The sequence below is a fragment of the Pipistrellus hanaki genome, assembly GCF_964339955.1.
Source record: "Pipistrellus hanaki genome assembly, chromosome: 8".
Classification (NCBI taxonomy): Eukaryota; Metazoa; Chordata; class Mammalia; order Chiroptera; family Vespertilionidae; genus Pipistrellus; species Pipistrellus hanaki.
This window is the reverse complement of record NC_140510.1, coordinates 59,213,879-59,240,337: the sequence shown is the minus strand read 5'-3', so window position 1 is coordinate 59,240,337 and position 26,459 is coordinate 59,213,879. Positions and strand designations below refer to the sequence as shown.

The 26,459-nt window shown below is 42.6% G+C and overlaps 1 protein-coding gene across 1 annotated transcript in view; it reads right to left on the bottom strand.

Annotated features, from left to right (window-relative positions):
• Window positions 1-7,785: 7,785 nt before the first annotated feature.
• Window positions 7,786-26,459, bottom strand: part of PDE6D (phosphodiesterase 6D) — a 53,500-nt gene continuing 34,826 nt past the window's right edge. Inside the window, exons 2-5 of the mRNA XM_084891890.1 lie at window positions 12,017-12,105; window positions 11,120-11,245; window positions 10,392-10,497; window positions 7,786-8,393 (exon numbers count right to left, since the gene is read on the bottom strand). Coding sequence (XP_084748016.1) covers window positions 8,312-8,393; window positions 10,392-10,497; window positions 11,120-11,245; window positions 12,017-12,105 — 403 coding nt within the window. The 3' untranslated portion in view covers window positions 7,786-8,311. The remainder of the gene's footprint in view (window positions 8,394-10,391; window positions 10,498-11,119; window positions 11,246-12,016; window positions 12,106-26,459) is intronic.

Sequence of the window (26,459 nt, the reverse complement as noted above, 5' to 3'; positions counted from 1 at the left end):
CATCAATGAGAAACATTGATTAGCTGCCTTTTGCACGCCCCCTACTGGGATCCAGCCCACAACCTGGGCATGTTCCCTAACTAGGAATCCAACTGGTGACCTCTTGGTTCATTCAACCACTGGAGTCACTTTTGGGGACAATTGGCTTCTGACTTTTCAAGGTAAGACTGGCCAGCTGGGCTAGGGGCCACTTCTTATTAAACACTTTCTCCTCCACATGGTAAGTATTCTGTCAATTCCATTCATTTGTTCATTCGTTCATTCATTAGTTTGAAATACATACCTGATGCTTTCTGTGCTAGACACTATAATAGGCTCCAGAGATAAAAGAACAAGAAAGACAAGCCCTCCTCATCATGACATGACTGGTGGGATACCATGCACGACCATTCCACACCTGTCTCCACACATTTGTGGTTTCTCCAGATGCCCAAATTCTGGGAAGGCCCCTCACCCCTTCACAGGGGCTAGAGCTCAGCTTTCCTCACTGGGCCACTCAGGCCCCAGAATGCCCATTCTCCCATTGAATTGTTCCCAAACTGCTGCCAGGTTCAGGGTTAGATAAAGGCAATGTAGGAGGGAATTTCGACCCTGTGTGACCACCTTACAGCCTTGCACAGGCTGGGCTGCTGACTTTTCAAAGTAAGACTGGCCAGCTGCTCTCTGTCCTGCTGCCCAGGACAGTACAGTCTTGATGATGTTCCCAAGGCCTGGAGCCCAGGGCCACTTAAGGCAGAAGAAGGGGGTTAGGAAGGTCACATAGCAGGCAACGTGAAAAGCTGGGGTCAGGTCTAACCCAGCTCCCTCAGGCTGTGGCTCTGCTCTGCTCAGAGCTACTACTCTGCAACTCCCCGGAAAAGAGGTGAGAAGCTGCCCCATACACAGACATGGCAGTTAATAAGGGGCAAATAACTGAACCTTACTGAGTCTTCATTTGTTCCTCTGCACAATGAGAACAATAGCATGAGGCATGAGTCAGGGTGCAGGGCTGCCTCTCTTGGAGTCCCACATCTGCACTGAGCTCCCAGTTGTACCCTTTGTCCAAGCACCCCTTCACTCCACCAAAAGTTTGGCCTGGAATAGCCCTTGCTGACTCCAGCAGAACGCCCTTTTCTCTTGTCCTGAGCCTGGCACATCACATGATAAAACACTGCCTGGGAACCTGTCCTCAGGGTCCAGAGTCACCTCCATCCTACCTACTTCCAAAGTCTCCTCCGACAGCAAGGACAGATTGGAAGATTTGTGAGAGATTGGCGCCCTCTCGTGGCCATAGAGGAACTACAGGGGGCTCCCTGAGTTCTGCTCAGTCCAGGAAAAAGCCCTTCAGTGGGCCCTGGGCCCAGGGGCAGCTCACCCCCTCCACCTCGCAACTGCCCCGCAACAAGATCTTCCTCCATCTCTGTTGCTAAAACCTCAGTCAGACATGACAGCCAGTGGTAATTTCCCAAGCTGTCCTGGGCATCTAAGGGTCCAATAAGGCTCGACCCTTTTCCTAGGAGACCCCAGGCCTCCTCAGAGCTAAGAGACCACAGTTGGCTCCTCCAAGGTCAGCAGCCATCTCTGGGTTTTACCTCTGGGCTCCTCTTGTTTAGCTCCATTAAAGAGCTTGCTGTGCAAAGCACTGTCCTCAGGAAGGCTCATCTCTTAGTCATTTCTGGGCCCCGTTGTAGGACTCCTCACAGTGGCCACTGTCCTGATACAGCTGCAGGTCCCTAGGTTGCTTGGAATTGGGGTTTGGCTTTGGTGGCCAGAGGCACCCATCTGCACTCCATGGCAGGCTACCCCAGGTCTGAGAGCCAGGATCTGGTGTCACCTCTCCGCTGTCAGGGCTGGCACAGGGTCCAAAGGCCTCCTATATCTTAGTCTCCCCAAGGCCCCAATGCCCGACCTGCTTCTACCAGCATCTGCTGTGGCCTCCTGTGTTCTGGACACAGGCCATTCCATGGTCCCTTCCTGGTGGAAGTTGCTTCATGGGGATGGAAGCCCTGGTCCCAGCTTTACTCAGGATACTCCAATTTTGCATGTGGTTGCTTATCTCTTCCTCACCCCAAACCCAAGACCAGTCCAGCCAGGGAAGTGGCAAGGTTGTCCCCAGGCCCTACCCTTCCAGGGACCTCAGGCCATGCTCACAGGGTCTGATCTGAGAACAGAGGTGATGGAAGCTCAAATTAGGAAACATTCTAAAACCACCTGGGAGCATTGACCTTATGTACTGGGTGAATGGTATTCATTATTTATGGAGAAAGTCTAGCAACCAGTGGCTGGTGTGAATTCTGTGAGTGGACCCAGCTTGGAGGGTGCGTGCGCTCATGGGCTCTCTGTCATGTCTGCTGTCTGTAGCAACATGAAGTGCCAGGTGGTCACTTGAAACAACCTCATTTCACATGCATCCATGCATCCTTGCAGGAAGGAGCTGCTGGTGAGGATTCCAGAAGGTACCAGGAGACAGCTGTTGTTTTTGACACCAGCAGCCATCTCTTCACCCTGCTTTGGCAATAATCCCCTGAAACAGTATCCAGTTTTCCTTCAGGAGAACTTCCCCTACCCCACTCTCAATCAAAGCAGAGAGGAGGGCAGAGCATGTGACTTGGTCCTGGCCAATCAATGCCCCGATGCCATCTGTCCATACTACTGATTGGATGGAAGTTGACACATGACCTAGTTGATCCAGTAAGAGTGAGCCTTGGGATTATTTATTTATTTATTTTTTAATCCTCACCTAAAGACATGTTTGTGGAGAGTGGGGGAGAGAAAGGAGGGGAGAGAAAGATTGATGTGTGAGAAACATGAATTAGTTGCCTTCTGCATGCACTCTGATTGGGGTTGGGGATGGAACCTGCAACCTAGGTATGTGCCCTAACTGGGAATTGAACCCACAATGTTTTGCTATATAGGACGATGCTCCAACCAACTAAGCCACTCTGGCCAGGGTTACCCTGGGATTTTTTATTGAGTTTCTGGAGAGGAAACATTTTTGTCCCCTTTGGAGACTCAAATCTAGGCAGCTGAGAGGCTGAGGCTGCAGCCCACACAGATAGGGAGCAGAGTTGAGTTATGAGGTTTTCTGTTATCTATAACTAACAGAACACAGGGCTCCAGGTTTCAAGGCCTCCGTGAACAAAGACAGCTTGAAAGGGATGAGCACAGAGTGTGGGGGATCTCTTCTGTGGTGTGGTCTCCATGATAAACAGAGCGGCGAATAGGCCTCAGAAGGGGTTGTGATGCTCATGGTCCATCTCTGGACAGGATCAAAGATTACTGCTTGAATCATTCCCACCCAGGTTGCGGGGGATGGCCCAGGCTAATCTGAGCTGCCCACCATCATCCCTCTTTTCCAGCCTTCAGTGATAGCTGGTCCTCTGACCTCTCAGGGACACACTGAATTTCCAGTGTTTCCACCCATGCCTCATAGTCATACCGTCCACCTGAACTAACTCAATTGCCCTGTGAAGTCCTGGATAAGGAATGAGACCCCCATCTTCATGCAGACTGGCACCTCCTAACTCTGTCTGCCTGAAGGTATGCCTAAGAGGTGAGATCCATCCTGTTTGGAATAGTGCTAAGGTAAGCAATGTTAAAAGGGCTTTCTTTCTGTAGAACTCACTGGGTTTTTAACGTACCAAGGAGTCTCCAAGAGGAAGGTTTAACATGCAGCTTGTCCCAAATTTATTTATTTTTTAAATATATATTTTTATTGATTTCAGAGAGGGAGAGGGAGAGATAAAAACATCAACATGAATTGTCGATTGGCTGTCTCCTGCACGCCCCCTGCTGGGGACTGAGCCCACAACTTGAGCATGTGCCTTTGACTTGAATAGAACCTGGGACCCTTCAGAATGCAGGCTGATGCTCTAGCCACTGAGCCAAACCAGCTAGGGCTGTCCCAAATTTATTTTACTTGGATTTTTTTTTTTTTTTTTTTTTTTTTTACAGAAAGATTTATAATATTGAAGGATATTAGTGCCAAGAAAAAAAGCTGATCTGGCACAAGGACCCTCACCAAGGTTCAGGGAACATTTTAAATAGATTGACTGGAAAGGATTCCTTTGGGAACTGCTGGCCAGAATGGTGATGTATGTTTTTAACTCTCTGAAAGGCATATTTTAAAACCAAGGGCTTACTAGAGGCCCCCAAACATTCTCTGCTCACTATATCTTTAGTGACTCAGTAATTTTTGCAGTTACTTTATTTGGGCAAAAAACCCCACCAAACTAATGATTCCCTTTTTTAAACACTTAGGTCCAAATGACTTCGGTATTTATGTCCTAACACTGGCTGCCATATTATTTCTTGGGGGGTGGGGGTTGGGGGAAGGAAAGCCATATAAATTGAGAGAAAAAATATTTTTATTTCATTTATAATCACAATGACTTCCTAATGCGTGTGCCTGTTGGGCACGGCACTGCTTCTTAATCCTTGGAATCAGACTGGACACCACCATACTTATTGTCTAGTCACATTATTCTTGAAAGGCAGTAATTGCTTCTTATCACCAAAACCTTCAAAAACCTAGTTTACCAAAGATACCTCATAAAAAAAGAACATAGTGTGTTCTACTGTTGAAACTGAACTATCTTGAGCTAATAGTTTGAGCAATATATGACAGATGTCCTGTATTACTGTATTTCCTTTGAAAATTAAAAGATCCTGCAGCACCTCTGTGAGTTTGCTGCAGAGCTAGAGGGTGCCTTTGTGTACAGTTTGGGAACCTAATGAATTCACCAAATCTCTGCTTTTCACTCCATTCCATTCTGCCCCTCAATTTATTCAAAGCTACAGTCAAAGCTGCTCAGTTTCAGACCAAATAAAAGCACCAGAAAGAATTGCAAAGCCGGATGATGTCTTCACTTTGAGCACCATTTTAACTGGGCACTCCAAAAGCCACAAAACAACAACCAGGTCACTAAGCCAGAAGTTCTAAAAATAACGTGGTAATACAAAGGGATTGACCATCAGATACACATCTTGGGGCTCTCTCTGGTTGTGAAGGATAAATCAGAAGGGGAGGCAGTGCCATCAGCTGGTCCAGCCCCAGATGGTTGTAGGAACTGCGGAGGGGGAAGAGGGAAGGAGGACAATGGGGGACATGTTTAGAAGGAAAAGTCAATAGGCCTGGACCACTGCGTTGTGGGACAGCTCATTCTTCCCCATGAACTTCCTGAAGTTCTCATCTTTCCCCCACATCCGGGCAGATATTTCTATCCACCCCTCCCACCCATGGCTGGGGGTGGAGAACAAGGACGTCACCTTTGTCCTGCTTCCTCCTCATTTCTCCTCCCCATCCTACACCAGGCCCCATCCTACACCAGGCTGGAAGGGGCAGGCTTCTTTCTCACACAGGGCAGGGCCTTTCCTATCATATTCTGTGTTCTTTGTGGGAAACTAGACAATTAAGTGTGCGCACCTGGTTTCTGCTTTGTTGATGATAGCTTAAGGATTTTTAAAAAATATTTTCTTTCTACAATAGTAGAGGCTGGCTTTCCAGGCTGTTAGCTTGGTGGGGAATGGTCAACCATTTTGGTGGTCAAAAGCTAAACGCCACCGAAACTGGTTTGCCCTGTGGATAGAGCGTCGGTCTGTGGGCTGAAAGGTCCCAGGTTTGATTCCGGTCAAGGGCATGTACATTGGTTGTGGGCACATTCCCAGTAGGGCATGTGCAGGAGGCAGTTGGTCGATGGTTCTCTCTCATTGATGTTTCTAGCTCTCTATCCTTCTCCCTTCCTCTCTGTAAAAAAATCAATAAAATCTCTTTTAAAAAAAAATCTTAAAAAAAAAAAAAAGCTAAACGCCATCTACTTCCTTTTTCATCAACTGCTTACTCCGGATGGATAGTGTCATTGCTCTGTCCTGTTTTCTTCAGAGCCCTGGTTACTATCTGAAATTATTTGCCTTCTGTCTCCTCACATTAGAATCTAATGGTAGGGACAGACTCATCTTGTCCAGTAAATATCTCCATCATTTAGAACAGTGTCTGCTACATAAAAAGTGTTCATTAAATATGTGTGGAGTGAATGTATTATGTGTAATGCTTAAAGAATGCACACATAAGGCCCTGGCTGGGTAGCTCAGTTGGTTAGAGCATCGTCCTAATACATGAGATTTTGAGTTCGGTCCCTGGTCAGGGCACATACGATAATCAACTAATGAATGCATGAATAAGTGGAACAACAAATAGATGTCTCTCTTTCTCCCTTCCTCCCTCAATCAATAAAAAAAAAAGTGCATGTAGCATGTTTTCAATAGGCAATAATTAAAAAAAAATGCTACCAACAAACATTTTAGGGATAAGGTAGCTATAAAAAAATGAAGATCCTCAAAGAAGCAAGGAGCAGGACACCCAGGAGAAGGGAAGTCCTTTCTCCACTGGAATGTGTCCAGGCCCCTGATAGCCCTGCCTGTTGGAATTCTGGGGAGCAGATATGGTTCAGGAAAAGGAAAGAAGATGAGTTCACTCTGAGAAGAGATGGCATTTTCAGAAAGCAAAAGGAAACATTCACTCATTTTTACCTAGTATTTTATCCAATCTTTGATAATTAAAAATTAGCTTTTAAGACAATAGATCTGTGAGGGACAGAACTGTCTCTGAAAAATGGCAATAATATACTAAAAATGTACAGCTTCTCCCGTTCACCAATGTAAACAGCCCCTTCAGCAATAGAGCAGGGACTGGGAGCAGGGGCTATGGCAGAGGGCAGGTCTCTGAGTGTACTCTCCTCGCCCTGGGACTTACTACCACGGTAACCTGAAAACTTTTAATTGTTGGTATTTTATATTTATTGATTTTTTTTTCTTAGAGAGAAAGGGAGGGAGTGAGCAAGAAAGAAACACTGATTTGTTGTTCCACTTATTTATGCATTCATTTGATGATTCTTTTTTTAAAAAATATATTTTTATTGATTTTTTTACAGAGAGGAAGGGAGAGAGATAGAGAGCTAGAAACGTCGATGAGAGAGAAACATCAACCAGCTGCCTCCTGCACACCCCCCACCGGGGATGTGCCCGCAACCAATGTACATGCCCTTGACCGGAATCAAACCTGGGACCTTTCAGTCCGCAGACCGACGCTCTACCACTGAGCCAAACCGGCTTCGGCCATTTGATGATTCTTGTATGTGCCCTGTCCAGGCCTTGACCTGCAACTTTGGCATATCGGGACGATGAGGTACCTGGCCAGGGACTAATTATTGGTATTTTATAAAGGATAGTGGAGGGTACTGGTAACTCAGAGGTAAGTTCCTAAAAAAGAACACTTTTAAATGTTCTCTCTCACATCAGACTGGAAAGCACTATAGATGTATAATCACTTCTCTCCCACATGAACTTCTCTGACTGACTTTCACGGCCTCCCAGCATCCCACAGCATTCCAGGTGCTTTCCCAGTGCTCTCCGGTCAACTTCAGAAAGAGCTTTTCTTCATTCTGTACTTATTCTCTCATTTAGGAATATAGTCCCTACCCTACCAACTTAGCACATCTACTCTTTCTGGAAACCTCTTAAACAAATGAACATTATAAAGAAATAGAAAAAGTTAAAAACATAAAACAAAGACAGGGTGCATGTATGCTGTGAAAGAGAACCACTAAATATAATGTCTAAAAGATAAGTATTAAGGTCATAGGTCTTGCTATTCTTTGGAAATCAGCAATTGAAGCACTCAGGAACCGTAAGATCTATCAGCCGGTCTCTGGAGTAAAACAGAATTGTGATTCTACGGTCTGACAAATGTCATTTTCTCATCATGGAGCCAAGTTTGCAATCCAGAAAAAGGAGAGATGAAAACAGTGCCATGTTAAAGACTGTAGGAATATTTTAATTCATATTTCAATTCATTACATAATAATATCACAGTCTATTTTACAAGTTAAATGTATGAGAATGTATGAAATAGAAAAGGTAGGAAAAGACTAAATATGGGTCAAGAACATGAATTTTTCCAAAGCCAGCGGCCAAAAGAAGATGTGTGCCCTGTAGGACCCAAGGAGGAGGCAGGGAGGGTGACAGGAACAGCATCGGCTCCTGCACTGGCTCCCGGTGTGTGTTTGTCCTGTGTTTTCCCTGGGAAAGAGTCGAGGCATGCCCTCTGCCCTGGTCTGAGGTGGGAGTTAGCCTGTCAGCGGAAGATGGCAGCTTGAGGGGAAAAAGCCATCTGGTTACCTATGCAGAGCTGGTCCCCTTGTGGCCGAAGGTGGGTTTTCTTGTAGAGGGAGTTAGGGGTGGAAGTGTCAAAAATCAAATGTGTGGAGGAAAAAAGTAAACAGTTTCCTCCGTTTCCCCCAAAACCCAAATTCTTGAAATGCAATACATTCTTCTCTCAAACGTAGAAAAGTCTCACTCTGGATGTGCTTACGAGAAGATCGTCGTCAAAAAACTTTGTCTCTATGATAACATTCCCACTGTGAGTAAGAAGAGACGGCAAAAGAGTGATGTGTTAGGCAACAGATTTAATTTCCAGAAAGTTATTTCAATCTGGGTTTGATGGGCCCCTGGGACATATACCCACCTAGCACCTTGGCTTGGGGACATTCAAATCTGTGTCTACATGGGGTTAGAAGTCTAATATGACATTTAACTTATGTGACAAGGTTTGTCTTCCTCAGGTTCAGAAACCAGAAGAGAGAGCATTTCTTTCTTTCTTTCTTTCTTTCTTTCTTTCTTTCTTTCTTTCTTTCTTTCTTTCTTTCTTTCTTTCTTTTCTTTCTTTCTTTCTTTTTTTAAAATTATCTTTCATTAAAAAAAAATATATATATATATTTTATTGATTTTTTTACAGAGAGGAAGGAAGGACAGAGAGCTAGAAACGTCGATGAGAGAGAAACATCGACCAGCTGCATCTTGCACACCCCCTACCTGGGGATCTGCCCGCAGCCAAGGTACATGCCCTCGACCGGAATCGAACCCGGGACCTTTCAGTCTGCAGGCCCACGCTCTATCCATTGAGCCAAACCGGTTTCGGCGAGAGAGCATTTCTTAATCCTTGGTACAACTTCAAGCCCTTAGTGGAGTGCTCTGCACACAGGGTGCTTATAAATATGACTGCTTTTCTGATACACAGAGGTGGTATCTTTCCCTACAACACTGCTGTGGTTGGTCTGTCATTCCTCTGCTCTCCTCACTTCGGATAATAGCACTTTGCTCTTCTTTTGGGGAACCACCCATCTCCAGTCCCCCTCCTGGCAAAAGGGTGGACAAAGGATGTAATTTGGCCAAGCAGGCTCTCTCCCTTGAGCAGGATCCTTCCTTATGGCTGCTCCTTGAAGAAAACATCCACAGATTTTTGCCACCTTCAAGTTGCCTAGAGCTCAGCCCTTTCAACTCTGTCATGTTAGCCAGGGTCAATTTCTATGGCTGGCAACGAAAGAATCCCGAATGACAGATTGGTGTTGGGAACCGAGTTAAGGGCAACAGAGGTATTATTTTGGGGTTCTAAAAAAAGTAACATATGACTTCAATAACCTAAATATATTATCAAAGACTTACTGGTTCTAGTACCTAAAAGAAATCAGGCGTGGCCAAGAAGTCAGATTATGGTTAATAAAAATCTAAAAAAGCCCTTCTACACACTATGCTGTATTTTCTCAGGACAATTAATAGCCAGAAGATACATTTTTGCTGATAATTAATTATAAGGTAGGTAAATAAGCAATTCAAGATCTGACTGGTTTATAGAATATAAAAATACCTACTGTTGTAATTAAAAAACTACTAAAGACTTAACTCATTACTAGGCACTTTACTAAAACCTTTAAAAGACAAATATCTTTTTCTTAAGATAAAATGGTGGGTGGGCAGTTATTGACAGTGTTTTTGGACAAAGGACAAAGTGATTATTTTTTGAGTAGGAAGAATAGCTATAAATACGGAAAGGTATAATGAAAAACTGTAACCAAACATTATCTCTAAAACAGAATTAGGACTTTACCAGATTCTGTTAAAGGCCATTCAAACAAAGTACAGAGTACCAGAAGTTTGGTAGTCAGGAAAGGGAGGAAATTAGCATAGATTTAATATAATATATATTATATGCCAGCTTCCTTCTATGGCATCTCACTTTATTCTCACTACACTTCTGTGAGAGAGAATTATTAATTCTATAAGGAGAGAGAAGAATAAGGACCAGAGAGGTAAAATATAAGATTGTCCAAGATTACATAACTAGTCAAGTTTCATCAGGAATTTACACTAAAGGTCTAAAGTTTTCTATCCCTTCCATTTGATCACACTGCCTTTTTCATATGACAAAAGTCAGCACCTGTAAACTCAGATCGCCCTGGATATTCTTTTAGCCTCTTTTTAGAGTAGGCTGCCTGCTCACTGAACGGGACCATGAGTCCCACCTGTCTGGAATGCCTGCTTCTACACACATCCACAGTTCCTGCAGCCTGCTCACTCACGTTAGCACGCTGGCGGTCATCATCTGGGACTCGGGCGCTGCCTCTATCAGGGACTGCCAGGTGTTTGTGGAGTTCGGGATCACAAAGCCAAACTCGAAGGACCACTCTGCGGGAAGAAGGAAGATTGGATCAGTGGGCATCTCAGATAGAGTCTCAGGGCTCCTTGTCCCCCTCCGTTAGAGCGAGCCTCTTTTTTTACCTTGAGAACCACCAGTGAAGCCATCAGAAGCCTCCCAGCACAGAGGCATAGAAAAGGACTCCCTTAGGCTGTCCTCTGAACCACACCAGAGGCCTAGTCCCTATGCTCTTGAGTCTAAAGAACTAGGACCAGTGAGTGAATACAGTATAAGCAAAGTTTTCTTAGAAGGCTGGATGTAAATAGAAGGATAGAACAGAAGTATAGAATAGGCCTTTTCACTTGGAATTGTAGCTCTAGGACACATATGTGCACTCATACTTCATGGTGAAAACTCAATGCAGAGTGGCCCTGCCAGTCAAATCTGTGAGCCTGTACCAGACCCTAGTCAGCAGCTTCGCTGTGACCGTCAAGCAGGCACCAATGCCTGGCCCATAGTGTCAGGAACCTTTTGTTGAGCTCAAAGCCCCTTATAGTGCCAGCTTTGTTTCTGACTATTCTCACTGGGGTCCCCAATCTTGCAGGGTGTAGGAATCCTGTTACAAACTGAGTTGCAAAATGAATGGATTTCAGGCCCGGAGCAGCAGAATACCTTCTAGGCATTGCCCTTTGAAGTAAACTTTTTGTTCCAGGCGGAATTTTTCCATTTGTTCTGCTGAAGAGAAGTTCAATTCTCGAGACACTGCCTTGCACTTGAGAATTTTCTTCGGAACACGGGCTGATAAAGAAAGAGAAATATTGAAGCCATTCTAAATTAAAGCACATTACTGTGGTGCTTCAAGTTTCTGGAAACTGATTTAGAGAGCCCATTTTCTATGTCTAATTTCAGAGAATGCCTTGGTAACAGAATTACACTTTTAATTAAAGAGGTCCCCAATTGGTAAAGTGTATCTGACTGAAAGATCATTAAGGCACATCAGATTTAGTGAGTTTAAGGGTTTTACCTAGCTGAATGGGCACCTTCTCTCTACTCTGTTCTATTGGTTTTAACCCCTTAGTTTTTCTTTTTATTTAAGGGAGATTAAAATGCAAATTTTATTTGGGGGAAATAGTTGAGTCTTAGTTTATATCTTTAGGTATATTCTAATGCTAAAATTTCAACACAAAGTGGGTTCTGGGAAGTGTGAGACAGAAACAAGAAAGAAACTAGAAATCTCAGTAACATGTAGATTAATGTGCTGTGCCTCCAGGGTTCACCCTCCCATTAGGTCTGCACTCTATAATGTAGGGGTGTCGAACTCAATCAGAGAAGGGGCCAAAATCTAAAATCCAGCCAAAATCGCTGGCCGAATGGTTTACTGAACAGTCATAAACTAACAATGTCATAAACTGACAGCGGAGTGCAGTGATGACAGCGCGGTGCGAGCCACATTGCAAGGCCTGGCGGGCTGGATTTGGCCCGCGGGCCTTGTGTTTGACACATGTGCTATAATGCTTAGGCCCTGCTCCCCAATTATCAAGAGCTTTGCAGACAAAGGGTCGGAAATACCTTCATGCTCCACTCCAGGGACTGATAGGTCTTCCGTTCCTTGCCAGAGTATCTTCCCTGTCTCAGCATCCCGGAGGTTCATCCAATTTCTGATCAAATATATTGAGGAAAATTAAGGCACCAAAAGTGACTTCTTTGTACTTGGCCTAACTGCTAAGTGCCATCCAAGCCAATAAGTTTGTGTAGGCGAGTCCATAAGACATGTAAAGGAAGGAGCATGAAACCCGGAGGAGATATTTTCATCTATAACATAAGAACCAAAGATTTCACACATCTAGAGAGCGGTAAAAAATGAACAGTGCAGCTCCGCCAGCGTGGCTCAGTGGTTGAGCATCGATTCCTGGTCAGGGCACATGCCGGGGTTGTGGGTTCGATCCACAGTGGGGGGCATAAGGAGGCAGCTGATTAATGATTGTCTCTCATCACTAAAGTTTCTATCTGTCTGTCTTCCCTTCTTCTCTGAAATAAATTTTAAAAAAATTTAAAAAGGACACGCAGAGAACAAAAAAAGAAATCTAGAAAAAATATACATTAAAAAATATATTTTTTTTATTGATTTTTTACAGAGAGGAAGGAAGAGGGATAGAGAGCTAGAAACATCGATGAGAGAGAAACATCGACCAGCTGCCTCTTGCACACCCCCCACCGGGGATGCGCCCGCAACCAATGTACATGCCCTTGACTGGAATCGAACACGGGACCCTTCAGTCCGCAGACCGACGCTCCATCCACTGAGCCAAACCGGCTTCGGCAAAAATATACATTTTGATAGCAGAACCAAGTAGTTCAAATGGAAACAAAGGTTTTTTGTTGTTGTTTAGTTTTTAAAAACTATGGACAAATCATTAAAGGAAAAGAAGATTAATATTATCCATGCATGGAAGTGAAAGATGGTTAATATTTGTAAAGAAATTGAGCTTCAATTCAAATAGTTGATATAGCTTATGTCCTTTTTTTTCTTTTTTTTTTTTTTCTGTCTAGCAACCAAATCCTCTTCCCAGCAGCACACTGCAGCCTCGCTTCCCCAATTGGAGGCAGTGACTGCTTTGCACTATAGCAACTAGAAGATCCAGAACCTTTTTTCCTGGCCCTGCAGCTGGAGGCAAGGACATAATTAGGCTAAGACACCTGGGTACTTCATTCTGGGTTCTGAAACTGTAGTCACACAGGACTTGAGGAAAAGCCAGCAGTTCTTCAGGGGGGAGGCAGCAGGTAGTGTCAACCTGGCCATTCCTGCAGTGTGACCACTGCTATGGGCCTTGGTCCTCCACTGCCAGTCAGTTTCCAAAGCCCCAGAGAGCCTTTGAGCCTTTCCCACTGTTTTTTGGTAGCTTGCAGCTGACAACCCTGAACAACACCGTTTTTTGTTTGTTTTGGTTTTGGTTAATCCAAACCAGAACATATATTTTTATTTTTTTATTTTATTGATTTATTCAGAGAGGAAGGGAGAGGGATAGAGAGCCAGAAACATCGACCAGCTACCTCCTGCACACCCCCCACTGGGGATGTGTCCGGACCCATGTACATGCCCCCTGACCGGAATCGAACCTGGGACCTTTCAGTCTGCAGACGGGCTGTGAATCAAGCCTGCAACCAACGTTACGTGTGCTTGACCGAAATAGAACCAACGCTCTAAAAGTGGTTAGTAGGTCTAACACGGTTTTTTAGGATCATTATGCATGTACTACATTTAATTCATTGGAAAGATTATTTCTACATTTTGCTGTTGTATAAGAAAAGTTACAAAAGATAACTAAAGGTTATCCAGCAGAGTGCCTTGAATGTGATGGGTATACTAGCTTCCTGTGCCCTCCACCTGCTTGTGAACCTCGCACCCACTGCTTTAAGTTGTGTTGGCTGTGCTACTCTCCGCCTGGAGTGCATTCCTAACAAGCTCCCCTGAGCTCATTACATCGCCAGGTACTGCTGCTCTTCTATATAGAGGTGGTTTTCTCTCTGCCTCATATTTCTAAACTCCACTTCTTTTTTTTTTTAAACAACTAAATTAAAAAGCAAGTCAAAAGTATACACTTGTTTAGGTCATGTCTTACAGTTCTAATGACTACAAATATGTTTACCCATTTTGGGATTAAGAGAAAGCTTCCCTATCTGGAGAAATAAAACAATAGACAATACTGCTCTAGCAAGTCCATTCTGAGCTCAGATCTAAACAGAATGGCCTTAGCCTTAGTTGGTTTGGCTCAGTGGATAGAGCATTGACCTGCAGACTGAAGGATACCGGCACATACAGCCAATCAATGATTCTCTTTCATCATTGATGTTTCTCTCTCTCTCTCCCCCTCTCTGAAATCAATAAAAATATATTTAAAAAATAAACTGAATGGCCTTAGACATTTAAGCCTAAGGTTTTCAGAAGATACACTACTCATTCAACCTCCTTTGTGCATGCTTTTCATTCTTCCTCTACAGAGAGTCTCTTATATACCAATCCAGCCACAGTGGACACCAGACTTTCTTTCCTTAAAAAAAAAAAAAAAAAAAAAAAAAAATATATATATATATATATATATATATATATATATATATATATATATATATATATAAAATTGATTTTTTTACAGAGAGGAAGAGAGAGGGATAGAGAGATAGAAACATCAATAAGAGAGAATCATTGATCAGCTGCCTCTTGCACACTCTCCATTGGGGATGTGCCCGCAACCAAGGTACATGCCCTTGACCGGAATCGAATCCGGGATCTTTCAGTCCGCAGGCTGACGCTCTATCCACTGAGCCAAACCGGTTTCAGCAGACTTTCTTAAATAATAAAAATAAAATTACTTCTAAAGTTCCAGGCTCATATTCAAGTGGGGGCAAGACTACTGAAATAAGGGGCTTCCCTCATAAAGCAACAACTGGATCAGACCTAGCAGCTCTCAGAAAAGCATTATTGTCATTGGCCCAGGTCAGCAAAGAAGAGCCTTAATAAATAATTCGAAATTAAAGAAATAAAAACAGAGCTCCATCCAACGATGATAGGCCTGAGGCCACTAGAGACCCTCCGCGCTCGGTAGGTTTAAGGGTGAAAAGGAAGGTGCTGAGTTCATGGTGGAGATGCAGACCTTTGGGAACAGCTTTATAAATACTAAAAATACAAATCCATGATAGCCTACTAGTAAAAAAAAAAAAAAATTGAGGTAGGTGTCTTAGAAAAATAATAAGAAAATCTGGTCCTCTAAAGAGGGAGCATATTTGGCTAAAAATGTTGGAAATGAAAGGTAAGCTTTGATGGCCGGTCATCATCTGGCTGAAAACATTTTTGTTAGGACAGCTTTTTGCCAACCAGATTTTTCAGAGAATTTAAGACTTAAATGGCAAGTCACTTCCAATCTTGAGAGAGGAGAGGATTAGTTGGACAAGCTTTAAGGAGAGGGCCAGGAGAACTATTTATAAATACCACCTTCTGGGTCACCCAGGTCTTACATGACCAGACTACCTGGCATCCATCACCCAGACCGCCTGACATCCAACTGATAAGTGTCTTGGACCAACTAAGAATACAGAACTGATTAGTCTCTATAAGAACTTATAACTTTCCTTTCTTCTTCAGTACACTTCTGGGTTTTTGTCTAATTGTGTTTTCAAACTCTAAGACCTTGAATATATTTTTGTTGTTTATTTCTTAAAAAAAAAAAGAGAAAAAGAAAAAGAAAAAGAAAAAGAAAAAAGCTCCAAGGAACATTCCTCGACTGGGATGCCATGGCTCAGGGGAAAGCTGTCCTTGGTGGCCTTTTATTTGCAACTAGACAGACAAAAAGAAGCACTCTCATATGTAAAAGTAAGAGCATCTTTAAAATAAGCTTCAGAGCCAAACAATACACTTCAGAGCATAATCAATAGTTTGTAAACAGCCAAGCCTTAGGAAAGATTAAAAAGAAAAAGTAAATGATAAACATTATGGAACAAAAAGAGACTTGGCTCACCACAGAAGGTAATGTAAGTCCTCTTATGTTAAAGAATAGATGTGATCTGGTATGACTTCAGTTCAGGGCAGGAACTGGGGACAGATCTGAGGTAGAAAAGGCATCCATGGAGGTGGTGGCAGAGTGGGAAGGGAAGGCTTGGGGTTTGGAAGAAACCAGTTAGATGAATGGGTACTAGGTAAATTTCCTCTAGAGATGTGAATGCAGGGACTGGAATAAAGAATTTAAAATATTTTGAAACGACCATCTAAAAGCATTTTGGAATGATATACTGACTCTTGGAGTCTTAGTTTTAAATAAAAATGATTCATATATATATATATATATATATATAATTTTTTTTTAATAATTTTTTCTTTTTTAAAAATGTATTTTATTGATTTTTTACAGATAGGAAGGGAGAGAGACAGAGAGTTAGAAACATTGATGAGAGAGAAACACTGACCAGCTGCCTCCTGCACATTCCCCACTGAAGATGTGCCTGCAACTAAGGTACATGCCCCTGATCGAATCGAACCTGGGACTCTTCAGTCTGCAGGCCGACGCTGTATCCACTGAGCCAAACTGGTCTCGGCTCACATATGTTTTTATATATTAAATAGAACAGAGCCACTGTGCATGCCACTACCTCACTGGTCAGTTGAGGGAAGAGAAAGCAATGAGGGAGATTTGGGGAAGGGAAGATAGTAGAGAGAGGGAACAAGAAAGGCAAAGATGGGACAAAGGAAGGAAACACAGAACACACACAAACAGAGGGAGAGACACAAGAGTGAGAGTGAGAGAAAAAAAGTTACTCAGAAAGAGACAGTGAAGAAACAGCACCAAGACAGAGGGGAACAAAATAGAAGAGCTCAGCAAGTTTAGGATTAGACTCCAGTTTTTTCTACTTTAACCTAACACTGGCTTATAGGAGTTGTCTTGGCTACTGCCTTTCATAGAAGGATTTGGATTGATGGGAAGTGGAGGAAGACTGTGCACAACTGTTCAGCCCCTCTGAAAATGTTAATGGGCTGATTCAGTTTCCTGTAATTTACCATCCAAACTGTGGTGGTACTTCAGAGGAGAGGGTGCTAACTGGATAGCAAACTTAGATAAGTTGTTCATGTAAAGTGTTTAGAAGAGTGCTCAATGCGGAAATTGGTTTGGTTCAATGGATAGAGTGTCGGTCTGTGGACTGAAGGGTCCCAGGTTCGATTCCGGTCAAGGACATGTACGTTGGTTGCGGGCACATCCCTGGTGGGTGGTGTGTAAGGAACAGTTGGTTGATGTTTCTAGCTTTCTATCCCTCTCCCTTCCTCTCTGTAAAAAATCAATAAAATATGTAAAAAAAAAAAAAAAAAGAAAAAGAACAGTGCTTGGTGCATTATCAATTACTGTTACTATTATTATTTCTTTATCATCTTTCTATCAGCCTCCTGATGGTTTTCCTTGCTTCTATTTTTGCTTCCTCCTCTAATCCATTCTCCTCACAGAAGGAAGTTGTTTCTTAAAATTGTAAAATAGATGTCAATCCCTGTTTTCCTTTGTACTTAAAACAATTTTTGAGTTCTTTGCACAGTTTACAAGACCCCCTCAGTCACAATGCTCTACCTCAATGGACTTCTTTCTTTTTCTCCAAAGCACTATTACAGAGTCTCTTCTGCTTGAGGTGCCCACACAAGTGCTCTTCCCCTTAACTCTTCAGACCCGCAGGTCCTGGCTTGTGGCACCTCCTCAGACTTTTGGGACTACTCAGTCTAAAGTGGTCTCTGAAACCAGATCTGCCTGACTCCTAAGAAAATCACTAGAAAACAATGATTTCCCCCCCCCCCCATTAACTTGCCGTTAAGTTAGATCTCATAAGGTATTTTCTCTCTTTTATATTGTTGATATAATGATATTCTAAATAATTTCTCTCCTTTAATCTCTAGTTCATTGTTTTGCAAGGTATAGTTTGATGATCTTGTTAAAAATGTTGTTTCTTCAAAACAATGAGGTACCATCTGACACTGGTCAGAAAGGCTATAATCAACAAATGACAAGTGCTGGAGAGGATATGGACATAAAGGAACCCTGGTGTACTGCTGGTGGGAATGCAGACTGGTGCAACCACTGTGGAAACAATATGGAGATTCGCCAAAAAGTTAAAAATGGAACGCCCATTTGACCCAGTAATCACACTTCTAGGAATATATCCTAAGAAACCAGAAACACCAATCAGAAAGGACATATGCACCCCTATGTTCATAGTAGCACAATTTACAATAGCTAAGATTTAGAAACAGCCTAAGAGCCCATCAGCAGATGAGTGGATTAGAAAACTGTGGCACATCTACACAATATAATACTACGCTGCTGTAAGAAAGAAGGAACTTTTACCATTTGCAAAAGGATGGATGGACCTGGAGAGCATTATGCTAAGTGAAATAAGCCAGTCGGACAAAGATAATTATCACATGATTTCACTCATATGTGAGATATAATGAACAACATAAACTGATGAACAAAAATAAATCCAGAGACAAAGAAACGCTGAACAGACCATCCAATCTCAGAGAGAAGGCCGGGGAGGAGGGATAGGAGATCAACCAAAGGACTTGTTTGCATGCACATTAGCATAACCAATGGACATAGGCCTTGGGGCAGTGGGGGGCGGTAATGGCAAGGGCAGGTCAATTGAGAAGGGGGGGAAGGAGACATGTAATACTTTAAACAATTAAAAAAAATATTGTTTCTTAGGCCTCATCTCAGACATATTTAATTAGAATCTCTCTAGAGGCCTGGGAATGCTTATTTTGAAAAGCAATTCTTATATTGCAATAAAGTTGAAGTATCAGTTGTCTAGTCTTTATAATCTGACTAGAGGCCCAGTGCATGAAATCTGTGCACTGGAAGGGCCTCCCTTCCTTCCCCCCACCGGCCCCGTCCCCTGGTCAAACTCCCAGATGAACTCCCGGTAGAAGGGACAATTTGCATTAAACGCTTTTATTATATAGGATACATTGTGACTAGAATTACATCCCTAAAATATAAGCTGGATCATATCATCACTTCAAAGAAAATTTCCTAACTTCTTAGTTTAGCACTTAAAGTTATTTACTCTAGACACAAACATCTCTCCAGTCTCCCTTTCCACTTCATACCCTCGCAATACCCCCACTCTCATCTAGGCACAGTGACTTCACCATGAGCTCATGCACCTCTCTGTGCTCCATTCAGACACTTGTTTGAAGTCTCTCCCCAGAAGAGCCAGCAAAATCAAGAGTTGACCCACAAGGCTACATGAGACAGGCTGATTAAAGGAGGTGTGAGGAAAACTTTCATTACCTTAAAGGGACCCCTGTGGAGGCAACTGTGACAGAGGGAAATGGGACTAACAATGACATGGTAATTATCAGTGGCAGAAGCTGGGTATAATTGTCCCAGATGTACCAACTGCAGAGAAAAGCCATCCATATCAATCCAAGAAAATCTCTAAAATATATCAAGTGTGACTAGTCCACTTCTACCACTGAGAGAAAAAAACACTTTTGCCATAAACACTGTGCAACAAAACTTGTTCCAAAAAATAGCAGAGTTTCTCATTGTGTGATGAGACTAAGAGAAAAGCAATAATGCAGATGTTAAGTGTCCTATAAAGTTACAGAGCTAGGATTTGGAATGATGGTCAGACTGTGAAGCTCAAGCTTCTCCCTCTGTTCCCTGTTGCCTCCTTCCCATGATAAGGAATAAAGCAACAATAAAACAACCATCTTATTCTTGGTGCTCTACCGTAATCTTTCTTATCCTTTGCTCCAAAGATTAAAGTTCACCCTTTTTTCTATTGCCACTTTTAAAAAATTACCGTGTCTTTTTCTTAACAAAATGAAAAACAACTTATTTGTAAAAAAAAAAAAAAAAAAAGATAACACTGAAAAACTAAGTCTTAAGCACTTCTATAAACATCCAACTGCTCAAACCAATGGCAACTCTGATTTCATTTAGTTTCATGAAAGTGATTCACAGATAAAATATAACTTTTAATCCTTTTGACCATTAGCAGATCAGTCTCGCTTAGTTTGCTCATTCTTATATATCCTGAGTTTTATGGTCATTGGCTGGTATAGAGTAAAAGATAAATATTAGGTGATAGAAGAGGAATATAAGTGTTTTTTAAAAAACATATATTTTATTGATTTTTTAGAGAGAGGAAGGGAGAGAGATAGTTAGAAACATCGATGAGAGAGTCATCGATCAGCTGCCTCTTGCATGCCCCCTACTGGAGACATGCCTGCAACCAAGGTACATGCCCTTGACCGGAATTGAACCCGGGACCTTTCAGTCTGCAGGCCGATGCTCTATCCACTGAGCCAAACTGGTTTCGGCCAGGAATATAAGTTTTTAACAATGAATTAAAAGAAACATCTTGTATTCAGGGAAGAAAAGGTGTCAATACATATTGAGCCAGGAGAATAAAGGTGTGTGTGTTACTGAATTTAATAATTAGTTTATGTGTGCCATGAGATGAAAAAGGTTGAAAATCACTGCCTTAGAGTTATTATAGTTCTTATTTTTTAGCATTTGATTCTTATTTTAGTCTATTTAAATATAATCAAATTCTACAAATAATCCTTTCCTACCATTTTCAGAACAGTTTAGAATTATAAATTTTGGAAAATATAGATCACTAAAGATGCTACAAATTCAAAACGGGGCACATTCCTAAAGCTGTGCCAGAGAAGCCAAGATCATTACCTCTATTATCATGAAACTTGAGCAGGTGCAAAGGTATCATTTCAAAATGGGATATTATCTATACAGATAAAGAGGTAATATGCTAATTGTCTGTTGGTGAACCAGTAACAACCAATTAGCATGGTGACAGACCAACAGGAGGATGCGCACACAGCAGGGGGAGGGAGGCCAGAGCCAAGTTGGGGGAGGTTCTGATGAGAGTGCCTGACAGGAGCCAGGGCTGCAAAGAAGAAAGAGGAAGTGGCCACAGGGAGCTCTTCCAATCCCCCTGCACGCACACCCGGGGGGATGGGGAGGCTGACGGACAGGGAGAAGACCCAGCCTCGGGGGTAGCTGCAGTCCACAACTCTGACTCCCCATCTCTCCCCCTGCCACCCCTGCCAGGGGCGCCCATAACAATAGCACGCAGGTGACCACTAGTCAGCGCCCCCTCCCCCCCCGACATGGGGCCCTTGGCCTACTGCTGCCAGCCCCCTCTGATGGGGCCAGGCACGCCTCTCCTCCCTACAATTCCAGACCTGAGTGGAGGCAGGCTGCATGGCCCTCCAGGGTCAGACCCTTCCCCTGGACAGCAGCAAGGCCATCTCTGCAGCTGAAGCGTTCTGAACCTTGCTGGGGGGGGGGGGGGGTGTGCAGCTAAACCCGCCCTCCTAGCCAGCCTGGCTACCCCCTGGCCCAGCCCCCACCCCCCTCCAGAAGAATGGAGCCCCACCCTGAGTAGGTACAGCTGAGAAACAGCCACGTACAATTTGAAGAATGGCACCAAGAGGGAAGGTTTGACAGTTACTCCCCATTTGGCCTCACTGTCCCAAGTCCCCCGCCAGCACCTCCAGGGACAACCCTCCGAGGCCTGCTGAACTCTCTGCAAAGCTTCCATAGCTACAGTCCCCGGAAACAATCATGCCCTCCTCCCCTAATCAGCACCTGCCACCTGTGGGCTTAAAAATAACAATCCCTTCCCGTTTAGACATCACTAACTTGAAGACACATTTCTAGGTTTATTAGCTCAGAACTTTCTCATGACAACCCAGTGAGGTAGGCAGAGAAGAGATTATAATTCCCATGGTATATGCATATAAATTCAGAAATGAAGCTCAGAGAGGAAAAGTGTCAAGCCCAGAGGTTCCCAAGGTGCAGCATACGCCCCACGGGGAGGGCAATTTGATTTTAAGTGGAGGCAATTCGAGAATAACAGTGAATTTTTTTGCATTTCTTATGGTTCTAGGGGGCCTCATCTGCAGTGTATCCTACATAATAAAAGGCCAATATGCAAATGACCGAATGGTGGAATGACCAGTCACTATGATACATGCTGACCACCAGGGGGCAGACGCCCAATGCAGGTGCTGCCCCCTGGTGGTGAGTGTACTCCCACAGGGGGAATGCCTCTCAGCAGAAGCCCAGCTAATGGCTGGTGAGCACAGCAGCAGTGGTGGGAGCCTCTCCAGTCTCTGTGGCAATGCTAAGGATGTCTGACTGACTTAGGCCTACTAAGCCATCAGTTGGACATCCCTCCAGGGCTCCTGGACTGCGAAAGGGCACACGCAAGGCTGAGGGACAACACCCCCTCACAAGTGCACAAATTTTGTGAACAGGGCCTCTAGTTATAAATAAACTAGTAGCCCTGTGCATGAATCCATGTGCCAATAGGTCGCTGCCGTCCTCCTATTGCTCTCCACCCATTGCCCTGCCATCCTGTAGCTCCTACACCCCCGTAGCTTGCTCCCTCCTGTTGCTCTCCACCTCCTGTTTGCTTGCTGCCCTGCCCCTTCCTGTTGCTCTCTGCAACCCCACTTTCCTGCAGATCCATGATCCAGTCATTACACGGTTGGTTGTTATGCCTCAGGGTGTAACAGATAATTAGTATATTCCTCTATTATATAGGGTAGCAGAATCATTCTCCTTTATATTTTCATACAATTTTTAGAAAATTGCTAGCTTTTAAAAATGAATAAGTATAGCCTGGCCAGTGTGGCTCAGCAGTTGAGCATTGACCTAGGAACCAAGAGGTTGCCAGTTTGAATCCTGGTCAAGGCAATTGCAGGGTCAATCCCAAGTGGGGGTGTATTCAGGAGGTAGCTGATCAATGATGTTCCTCTCTCAGTGATGTTTCTATCTTTGTATTCCTCTCTTTAAAAATCAATAAAAACATATTTTTAGAGAAATTAATGTGTATATCTGTTTGTTGCTCATCTGAATGTACACATTTAGCTAGAAAAAGGTATTACATCTAAGATTCTGTTAGATGCCCCAATATAAGAACCTAGAGAGAGAATGCTTTTCTATGCAGGTGCATTTAATTTTAGCAATTTAAAACAGTCATGTGAGAATAAGGATTTTTTTTAGTAAATTAAATGATTTACAAAGCTTTGTAGGAATTTACTGTTTTAAAGGTAGTGAATGAATTGTTTTATGAATGGAGTAACTTTTCTCTGATAAAGCCCTAATTTGAGAGTTGTAAGTGAATTTCTATTCCTGTGATTTCCTAAGGCCATGATAAGTCTTCATTGTGATAGGGAAGAATTCCAGTCATGTTAGATGATAACAACTTTTAAATATTATGCCCCATTTAGACACACTCACATTTCAGATAATGAGCCCCCTAAAAAGCCAGAACTTAATTTGTCACACCACCATAATATATCTTTACCTACCTCACAATACTTCCTCTTTAAAAAAAATTCCTTTCATGTCTTTACAAAGTTCCTTTTTTAAAATCCAAAGACCCTGAAATGCATCACTGTAATATCAATGACACCTCATAAGAACTTTCAATATCGCCTCAAGCAAGGATCAAGATCAAACTATCTACCGCAAACGTTTAAGGCAGCACTAACTTTGACCAAGAGAACCTGAAACTGCTATATTAGTAACAGCTGGCAGGGAAGGCTGCTGTCAATTTGCGCCTGTTACATTATTTTGCTTTGTCTCAGTCAGAGCCACAGATGAGGGTGACAGGGTTTGCTTTTGACTTGTAACAACAGCAGAGGCTATGGATTCCCTCTGCTGACTAACTTAACTCCTGGCTCCTCCCCTGGAAACAGTAAAGCTGGAGACAGAACACACCAAACAGGATGAGTAATCTGCTATTCCATGAAACTTTCAGTTGGCTCCTCGGGGAACACAGAAATGTCCCTCAGAAGGAACAAAAGGAAATTTTGTGGAGCTGGCTTTGACAAAAAGTTCTTATTTTTTTTTGTTAATCCTCACCTGAGGATATTTTTCCATTGAGTTTTAGAGAGAGTGGAAGGGAGGGGGAAGAAGGAGAAAGAAAGAGAGGAGGGAGAGAGTGAAACATCAATGTGAGACACATCAATTGCCTCCCACATGCACCTCAACTGGGGCCAGGGATTGAACCTGCAACCCAGGAATCAAATCCAAGACCCTTGATGCTAACCACTGAACCATGCCAGCCAGGGCTACCCTTTGTTCTTTGCTCAACATCTCATTTCTTTTAATACACATCTACTGACTGTCGGTAAATGAGATAGCTAAAAAGCAGCTGGTTGGTTACATGACTGTTTTGCATGGTTATTCAACAAATGAACTCAGGGTAATTCTAAAACATGTTATCCAGGTAAAACAGTAGTTAGTGGGACTATATCAATGTTTATTTCTGATTTTGATAATATATTATGGCTATATAAGATGTTATCATTAAGGGACATTGGATGAAGAATACATGGGAACTCACTGTACCATATGACAACTTCTTGTGAGCTAAAATTATTTCAAAATGAAGTTTAAAAATAAAAAATAAAAATAAACAAAGACACCCATATGTACATCCACACTACTACTTTCTAAGACAACATTTAGGACTGTAAGGCTATGTTTTTCTCTATGGCCTTCAATATCCCATTGCTGTTTTACTTATGTTTAAACCTTATCACTTGGGTTTTTCCTTTAGTAATATCAGAGTAAATGATATTCCAGTATATAACAAAACTTTCAATAGGGAAATTAAACAAAGAGAGGCCAGGAGGGGCCTCTTTTCCCCCCTCTAAATATATTTTATTGATTTTTACAGAGAGGAAGAAAGAGGGATAGAGAGAAAGAAACAGATGAGAGAAACACCAATCAGCTGCCTCCTGCACACCCTCTATTGGGGATGTGCCCGCAGCCAAGGTACATGCTCTTGACCGGAATCAAACCTGGGACCTTGCAGTCTGCAGGCCGACATGCTATCCACTGTGCCAAACCAGTTTCAGCAGAAGGGGGCTCTTTTGACTGGGAATTTATTTCTCACCCTGATAATTACTGGTTTTAAGGTGGGGAAAGATACAGAAGAGTTAATAGTTATGGAGAAAGCTGCTGAGTTATGAACAGCTGGTGGTGGTTTTGAACCAGAGTAACTAGAAAAACAATGGTACTTTATAAAATTAAGGAATTTAGAGAGAAAACTGACTTTATTTTAGAGAGGAGAGGAAAACTGTTGATAACAGCCAGGGCCGGTTTGGCTCAATGGATAGAGCGTCGGCTTGGGGACTGAAGGGTCCCGGGTTTGATTCTGGTCAAGGGCATGTATCTTGGTTGCGGGCACATCCCCAGTGGGGGGTGTCCAAGAGGTAGCTGATCGATGACTCTCTCTCATTGATGTTTCTAACTCTCTCTCTCCCTTTCTCTCTGTACAAAATCAATAAAATATATTAAAAAAAAAAAAAGATTGTTAAAAAAAAAACACCAAAAAAACACACAAAAAAACTGTTGATAACAGTCTGGTGAAGGAGGATGCTAGCTGGGAGGGCCCTAAAGAACCTCAAGGATGAAATGGAAAAATAAAAGAAGTTAAAATAGAACATGTAGGTGGCAGAGGTGGGAAGTACACTAGAGTATAAGTTAGGCTATAATAATTAGTGTGGTGCTAGCACAAAAATTGGCAGATTGATATACTAGCAAACCTACCTGTGACCCCAACACATGTTGACTTTAATATTTGCTAAAATCCAAATCAGTGAAGAAAAATGGTTAATTATCCCATTGGTATAATAAGCAATTATTGGTATAATAATTGCTTATTATAATATATACCAATTGATCACAACAGTTAGAATAAAAAAGAAAATATAGGTGAATATTTATAAGAACTACAAATGAGGAGAAAAACATAAGGAGAAATCATAAAAAGAGTAAAGCATATATAATTCCACAGAAAAATTTCAGAACCTGAGTGGTTTCAGCAAGAGAGGGAGGACACTAGAGCTGGGAACTGAGATTAAAAGAGATAAGTTGATCCAAATGGTTTTAAATTTTTACAAGAAGAATGTTATTTGTGCATTACCTGAATTAAATTAAATTTTAAAAGTATTTCAGAAAATAAAAATATAGAATAACTTCTATACTTCAGAGTCATAACATTCAGCCAAATGAAAAACTAGAAAAACATTTATAATACAGCAAACAAAAGGACAGGGTCTTTACTATATAAGGAGCACTTATATATGAAAAAGATAAACCAGCTCAAAAGAATACTATCCAAAACTTAGGGAAAAATGCAAATTTTCACCTATCAAACTGGCGTCCTGAGCTTGGCCCTTAGAGCAGGTGAGGAAGAAAGAGCTGTCCTCCCCAGGGGAATGGCCTCCTTGGGAGCGGGCCAGGTTTCAGTGTGGGAGGCAGGTGAGAGGGATGCTCAGTGAAGAGCTCCAGAAGGGAGGGGATTTTGTTTAGGATGAAAGGAGCTTTCTGACTGGGTGGTGCTGGGAGAAACTGGTGGAATATATTACCCTGTTTCCCCGAAAATAAGACAGTGTCTTATATTAATTTTTACTCCCAAAGATGCGCTAGGT